General features: G+C 36.6%; 1 protein-coding gene across 1 annotated transcript in view; it reads right to left on the bottom strand.

Moving 5' to 3' along the window:
- Positions 1-1,329: 1,329 nt before the first annotated feature.
- Positions 1,330-8,603, bottom strand: part of KIAA1715 (KIAA1715 ortholog) — a 43,675-nt gene continuing 36,401 nt past the window's right edge. Inside the window, exon 13 of the mRNA XM_009332559.1 lies at positions 1,330-2,290. Within this exon, the coding sequence (XP_009330834.1) occupies positions 2,094-2,290 (197 nt within the window). The 3' untranslated portion in view covers positions 1,330-2,093. The remainder of the gene's footprint in view (positions 2,291-8,603) is intronic.

The raw sequence follows: 8,603 nt of genomic DNA, 5'->3' as shown, positions 1-8,603 counted from the left end.
CTCTAAAAACAAGTAAGTACATCCAACAACTTACCGTGCTGAATTACTGAAGTATTCTATGATTTTTAATTGTTTTTCTCCAAAGAAATCAGCTCTTAAACAGATAAATTAGTGAGGTACAAAATGCAAAGATTAACATCTGAAAGTCTTATAAAATGAGTAAGCTTTGTCACCTTTCAGGCAAAATTATTTCTATTTTAAAGAAGTTCTGGAATATAAGATACACTCTTAAAATATTAAAGAATGCATTCCCCTATCACTTTGTACCCTGTACTTTTCTCATACTGTAAGACATGTTTGGAAAAGAGACTGTTTTCTTTATATTCCCAACTAAGACAGTCACGCACACGATGGTTACCTGTTTTTTACTAATTGTTTGTATAAATATAGCCAAACACCTAACAAGTACTCCTTTAATCACATGCCTACATTCTGTCTATTAAGTCTACTAATTAAAGTATGAATTGCAATTTAGTTAGTGAACCAGAAAAAAATTTCCTCATTTATCTAAATACAGACCAAACTTGATTCTGACTGATGTAACAGTTGAGCTTCTAAACTAACCCCAAAAAATCAGAAAATAAAGCATATATTTGGAAAAGAAAATTAATCATTGTTGTTCACATAATAATGATGTCTCATATAAAGACATGGATACTAAGGTCATGTTTAGAAACATGTTTTTCTTGTAGAGGGCTTTTGAGCTAGTAAGATTTAGCTTTTTGCTGCCTTTACACTGTAAAACCAGTTCACTTTGGGACCAAGACAATGGTTAAAAAAAATGGTTTTGAAGTTTCTCCTTCGCTCCATGTAGTGGGGTACACAGAGAACATCACACATGATAAAACTTTTATCAGAACTACTACTAAATCAACAAAGTTACACGTGGTCAGCATTTATTTCTAAAAAAAATCTGATTAATTTAGGTACCTCACTTCCAGGCACCAGAAAAATTCTAGTCCAGGTTCCCAACTGTTAAATTTCCTGTTAAATATACAACAAGTGTCCTTAGCTGAAAAGCTATACAATAAAATAAAAAAAAACCACAACAGTTTCAGTAATCCAGCAGCAAATATTCATTGTAATTTTAACAATAAATAGTATCAACAGATTTTAGGCACAGTTAGGAAAGTGTTTTGGCAAATGCACATGCACTTCCCCTATTGATCAGGGATCTATTTCTATTCTATCAAAGCCACTTCAGCTACATATAGACATGCTTCTTTTAAGGTGTCATATTCCTTCTGAACTTCTACAAAGTAACTGCAGAATAGCTGCATACAGCAGAACAGAAATTCTCTTCAGTTTTAGGAATCACAAAGCAAGTATTGCTGCTAGATGTCTTTATTTTCCTTTAACAAAATACACAAAGGCACAAAATTCACTTATATCTTGACATTATTGTACAGATATAAATAGTGCTTTGTATTCAAGTACAATCAAGTGCAGAGACTTTCTACATTTTATGTAAACACAAAACAGTTTTGTATGTACGTGCCTCTGGTTCATCTGCAATGCAAATACCAAAGGAGATGCCATTTATCTGAGTGTCATTTAACTGAAATCTGTCAAAAAGTTAAACAATGAATAACATTAACACCACTGTAATGACACTTCCATACACTTAAGTCAAATGTCAGATGACACTTTAGCTTGTAAACATCTGTGTATTTAAAATGTACTCAATTCATTTTAACAGGGAAGCATTAAAAAGTATCTTAAGTTCACTAGACCAAACTTACTAGGTCAGTTGCTGCCAGTAATTGCTCTTTATGTGTGACAGCTAAAGACACGTCAAATTATAGGTCACCCTTAGCAAAGCTTATACTTTTAAGTTTTTAAATATGCAAACTGAACGATGGCTACAACTGTTAGACTTCAACCAACTATACATTCTGTGTGTTAACTTATTTAAAGACACATGTTTAATTTACAATACCCACTTTTACACATAGCTTTGACATACTGTGGCAGTTGAGGCAGTTTAAGCTCAAGCGAGACTTTGAAGTTGTACCATTAAAAAAGCTCACCTGAATAGTAACAACAGGCATGAACAAAGCTAAAAACTAGCTACAGAAGGCACTTGAAGTACTTTATTCTACTTTCATTAAAGATTCTTCACTCTGTTCAGCTGAAATAGACTCTGAAATAGAGTCTTCAGTTGTTGAAGTGTTTTCTGCTTCTTCTTTTTCAACTTCTTCAGCTAGCTTATCATTTAGCTGCTCAGGACTTGGTGCTTTATCATCTATCTCATTTGTCTCAACGATCTGGGCTGTGTCTTCATCAGATCCTGTGAAAAGAAAAATGATGAAATAACCATTTCCAGAAGTGAAGAGGTAGCTAATATTCTTAAAAAGCAAACGAAACAACATTTTGCAATCATGCACAGGTTTTGACTAGCCATTGCATTAAGTTCTCAACTGCTAAAAACTATTTTATTTTTCTAACAAGAGGGTCACAGGTAAAACCTGGAAAATTTAAGAAAAAAGAAAATACTATGGAAGACAGTTCAGATCCCACTATGAAAATATGATGTATTATTTGCATATGTTCACCCTCAACAGAATCTTTCTAAGCTTGTTCATTAATGTGAGAGTGTCAGAAATAAGACATGACAGTAATTCAGTGCTTTGTGCTTGGTAACAGAAGTTTTGCCAGCTGTACAGCTTTTTCTGTAAGAGTTCAATCTGTACACAGAACCTGAACATTCTATTTGGTGGAAACTACTTTAAGCATAAGGAGTCAGATAACCAGGGAAAAAAAAAATTAGAATAATCTACTTAACATCTCAAAACAGCCAATGAAATTTACTGTGTATATATCTCAACCTTCCCACAGGAAGTGTAGGAAGGATACACAGGAGTATCTTTACTCTCAATCTGGGATGTGAGTTTCTTTGATAATAGGCATATTTTGAAGATCAAAAATATTTATCATAAGTACTACCTTTAAAGAAGTAAATTCTAGCTTCCCAACAGGATTTTAGTAGCTTATGAGAAATAAGAGTCACATTTTGAAGTAAGCACAAGCACTGAAAAACTGGACACTAAGTGTTGCACTAAATGACACAAAGGTACTGTAGAACGACACTATTGATGGCAGTTTATTTACTGACTAGTATTAATCAATACTATACAGCATTAATGCATACTGTTAAGGCCAACAGTTTGCAAAACTAATGCAAAGTTACAGCTCAAAAGTGTTAACCTTATCAAACATTTGTAATTTCATATTTATCAAAACATGTTGGGTGTCTGAAAGTAAGTGGACTGCTTCAGGCTGATATTCACAGAATTCAAGCAGGGCTGAAAGTTTTAGAACCGCTGCTCTGGCTTCTCGGGTCATGACTGACACATCCGTGTTCAGCAGACCTGGTACAACTGCCGTCTGTCACCAAGAACTCGAGACTCCTCTTCCCACACATAGCTCCATCTAGCTAGTTCCAGGCTCCACTTCAGACTGCTCAGTGCAGCCCAGCTTCCCCATTTCTTCTCTGACTTGATCTTCCATCTTAGCAAGTTTGCAGCCGACTTACCTCCTGATTCAGCTTCCTTCCCTGCTTTCTCAATCACAGGCTGCTCAACACCTGCCCTGGCTTTTTGTTCCAAAATTTCTCTGGAGCCATCTGTCAGATGGTCAATCCTCCTATTTCTGCCCAAGCAAATTAATGTTCCCAGTGTCCTTCCAGACTATCCCACTCTCCCTTCCTGCTCTTCAATTTCCATCTTGATCCCATCCCAGCCTGCGCTCAGTCTTTATCTCCCAACTGTCAGTTTGCTTTCTGTCTCATCTCTGCGTTTTTCCTTCAGCCTCAAATTCTATTAATGTTTGTGCCTTTTCCTGCTACAATCCCTCCACACTTGAGTTACATTCCTTCTTTATTGCTGCTGTTCAGGCAAGAGTCAAAGAAAGTATAGGCTGTGAGGAAGAGACAACTCCATGCCCTCTTAACTCATTTGTAGCACAGCACAACCATTTCTTATTTACAGAGTTTCAGTCCTGCAGTCCTCAACTGAAGGATGCTTAGCACTCTGCAGAAGTGACTCATTCTTAGTCTGATCAAGGTAAAGAGACACTTCATCCAGTCAGATCAGGAGGATGCCGAGCATCTACAATGTGTTTGAGGACAGCCCCAGGGACAATCAGCCACTAGTAGAAGCAAGCAGAAGCTTCTAATGAAAAGGAGAAAACCTGCATGTTCTAACTACCTACATTCAAAGAAACAGGAGAAGGACGCTGCTTTCATTTTTATATTCTACTAAGAGGTATGGAGACGCTGCTTCTCTAAGAAAAAACTGTCAGGTATTATATGACTTTTCCCTTCACCTTGTTCTTGATTAAACTTAGTGAAACTCTTTAAACTCTCCAGAATATACAGTTAAAACAAACAAACTTATATGGAAGATTTTGGTCTCATAATTAAGTCTGACAAAGTTATAAGGAACTAAAGAATGTGTCCTTTAAATGAGCATTCAGGGTAGTCGTAGTAAGTGGTGCTACTAACTCCAACTATAAACATGACCAACCTACATTAAACATACACAGTGATTCCATTTTAAATACACCGATTAATGGAAAGGTTGCCTAAAGTCAACTTGATCTCAATATTGCATGATTTAACTTATTGTAAGAGCAGTAGCTAATGAGAAAGCTCTGACCATAAACTTAAGAGGATGACAGAAGAAAATTAGTGTCCTTGATGATTAATACTTAATCCATGATTTAACTGAAGAATGTAGCTACACACACATGATCTCACGAGCAAACAGCCCTGTGCTGGCCTGAGGCAAATTTAAGAGCTGTATCAATGCAACTTTAAAAAGCCTGCTCCTGGCTACAGCAGTTTTCCTCCCCCCACCCCCAAGACTCCTGCTTAATGCTTTGTACTTAGAAACCATATATACTTCACATTGTAAGTAGTCAGCTACCCCTCTTCTTGTTGCAGAGAATATTTCCCTGCGTAACCAGTGAAATCACATCTTTTACTTAATTTAATAGTGATGCAGTATTGTATGTCTGTTGTGCAGGAATTCACAAAAGATGGTATAAAATAATTGCACTAAAATATAGCAAAATAATACTTTATTTGTACTTTCAAGACCTTTGGAACAAGTTTTCTTCACTACTGCAGGACAGACTTAGGACAGACTTTCAAACATACTTCAGACACATGGCACTGTGTAAGGAACGTGCTTCACAGTAGTCTGTGTTCATGGCTTTGATATCACAGAAAGCTATTGTGAAGCCTTTGAAAAGCAGCCCGATAATAGCATAGCATTTGATTCCCTGTACCCTTTAGGTCCTACCAAAAAGGCAAGCTATGTTGTTCAGCAAAACTGAACTGTGGTAGACTGGAAACTTAATACATTTTTAAACCAAAAGAACTTGTTTACAAGTCATTAAACTCAAGGTGAGTTAACCCATGTCTGCTTGAGAAATCACTGAATTCTAGCCATATTAGCTGGACTAAGGAAAGAGCACAGCAGGCAGAAACTCGCATCTTTGAAAAAAACCAATGGCTTACAAGAAATACAGCGGGCTCATGCCATCCTATGAAAGTGGAGCATATTTACTGAAAAGGCAAGCAAATCTTTGAAACAGAAAATGCCTCCAGTCCATTTATTTAAAAAAAAAAAACTACACCAAAGAAACCATACCACACTAAACTCGGACCATTCTGACCAGAACAAATACTCAAGCTTATTTTAGTCCTTTGTCCTCAACTGGTTTTATTCCTAGATAGATTCTGCTCCATCTATAACACTTGCCCAAAGCCAAGCTCTACTTTTGGTAGAGCTCATAAATAAGCACACACTTGAAGCAGCATTATTGCTGGAGGACAACATTAATGTGAACCCTTCTGTTGAATAACAAACCAAGTTTCTGCATCTGCCTTTTAAATGGAAGTTCTTTCAAACATACTAGCAGTTGCTGTGTTCTAAAAATCCTTTTAAAAGTGACAGAGCATTAAATCATCATAAAATATTTCATCAAGATGGTCAAGGAATTCCATAAAAATCTGGAGACAACACAGGAAGTTATCTCCATAAAGTGCTGACCACCGTGGTGAAATCTGAACTTCAAAGGCATCTAGGGAAGACCTCTGAACATCAGCACCAGATATTCACCACAAAAACACCAAAGCAGTCAAATTTTGTTTCAACCTTCAAAACATTGCTAAATGCTAAACCTGAATCAAGAATGCAGCGTAACAGTACCAAATATAGGCAAGGCAAAATTAATCAAGAGGTTCCTGTTGGCTTTTTCAATATGATCCAAACAGTAATACTTTTAAGAGAAGTACATAAGAGAACTGACTAGCCTTTGATGAAAAAAAATTCAAGATCGAGCCATTTAAGAAAAAGGTAAGAAAAGAACTGAAGTATATTGCTTCATTCCGGTACTAAAATTTGCCAAGTTACTCTGCTGAACAGGGAAGTATGACGTTTGTGCCAGTAATCTGCACCAGATTGACAGCTGATGACTCCATATTTCCAGAGGATTAAAAAATCCAAGGTTCAGTGCCAACAGCACTCCCTATAACTATTCTTCAGATCTCTTATCCACAGGAGTTGCATGTAACATGCTTGTCACCGCATGAGCACACAACTGAAAAAAGATTCAGCTTCATGCTCTACTCATCAGTAAAAGCAGCTGACTGGTAAAAAAAATATTTGTAGCACTTCTGTATCACATTAGCTTGCAGTTTCTTCGAGCTATACAGCTATGGTTTAAATGACTTACAGATACGAGTTGGATCTCCCTATGTTGTCAACATTGTGGTGAAGTTGGTTTCCTGATGTTAATGTTTGTCTACATCTGTTAAGTGAAGATATTCTCTATTCTTGCTATGACAGCAGCTATATTACTGTTGTGAACAAAAGCCTTCCCCAGAGCTATACCTCAATGATAGTTTCATACATTAAACTTACAATCAAGGAATACGTTCATTTATTAATAACTGCCTGTAAGCAGTTAATGTTTCAAATTAGGGTTCTGATGGAAAAAGTGATTTACTGAAAATCGTATTTTCTCATTCGTAAGAGATTACTTTGTGGCAAGTTGCAGGCAGTTAATGCACAGTGACAAACTGATAGGGTAGCACTGATATCTTCTATATCAACAGATATTAGTTATGTAAAATATTAACACACTATTTCTGGTGGCTTACTAATTATCAAAACAGAATGGTTTATATCATCTTGGAGATGAAATATTCACAAAAGATTAGATATTTAAGCTAGATAAACCCAAAAGTCAGTATACCCGTTACTTATTTCTTATGCCTCTTCTGAAAAATTTCACCATACACTTCCTAGCAGGAAAAGAGAACCAGGGGACGAACCCCACAGTGGTTTCTTTTGTCGTCGTTTTTAAAGCAGCACGTTAATACAAGACCACACCAACAAAAAACAAGTAATTTTCAGTGTTAAACGTAAATTGGTAAAATCACATTTACTGCAATAAAACCATCCTATTTTTATCCTGAAATACTTGAAAAAATTCTGCTTTCAAAAAAAGCAAAAGTTATTTTGCAGAATTTTTGCTCCTACATCTCAAGTGCCTAATGAAAATCTCACACTAATTCTTAAGGTTTTACTTAAGAATTTACTTAAGCTGCTGACTCAGCACCTCAGACCCATTAAAGGCATAGTTTGATAAACATTTCCTTCAATGATACCACCAGCTTAATTAGCACGCCCCTCTCCCAAAACCTCTAAGAACCTGCAGTTATGGATAATACTTAGAAGCCCTCGAGGCACACACTTCCAAGAGCTGAATATCTGTCTTTAAGGGCTTCCCCATTTGATTCACACAGAGGAAAATAAGCAGAGTTTTGAAGACCCCAGTAACAAATTATATCTTTTCCATAAGAATCTTCTAACTTTAAAAGTAGCCAAGAAGCTACTAACCTACCCTCCGCTCACTGAAAAGATGATTAGATCATTTGAGGGCAAAGACAACATTTGCATCATCTTAGCTTCATGCACCTGATTTCAGTCTTACTTTCATGCTAGTAGTAGTACTTTTAATGAAGTAAGAGTACACTATGGCACAGGAAAAGAAACCAACCAAGTTTTCCCTATATGCACCCACATCACACCACACCTAGAGATGGCTACAGTTTGATATGACTTCCCTACCAGTCTCATGCAGCCTTCTCATGGCAGAAAGTGAAGGCCAATGCCATTCTGTACTCTGTTAAAGATAATCAAACAGAAACATTCTTTCTGTTACGCTCTGACAGTTTCCCACGGTTGGTGTGTTTCTAGCCTGAATCTTGGGGCTCTACGCTATTCGATAGCTTCCCCCCATGATCCCTGTTTAATGTAAAATCCCATCAAGTACTCAATAGCACATCTAACTGGAGATTCTCTGGTTTGAAATTATAATTTCTGGAGTCTGTTAAAACACTGCATCTTCCTGATGGCTGTACACCAGATGCCTACTGTATCTGCAGACTATAAAACGTCTCAAAAGGAACTATGTTAAATTAAAATTGACAATTTGTCTTTGAACTCCCTGATTTTAAACAAGGCAGTTTTACTAGATTTTCCTGCCCTGAGGAAAACAGCAGAAGGAACAAAGGCAGAAATTCCAAC

The sequence above is a fragment of the Pygoscelis adeliae genome, unplaced genomic scaffold (assembly GCF_000699105.1).
Source record: "Pygoscelis adeliae isolate BGI_AS28 unplaced genomic scaffold, ASM69910v1 Scaffold160, whole genome shotgun sequence".
NCBI lineage: Eukaryota > Metazoa > Chordata > Aves > Sphenisciformes > Spheniscidae > Pygoscelis > Pygoscelis adeliae.
This window is presented reverse-complemented; position numbering and strand designations above follow the sequence as displayed.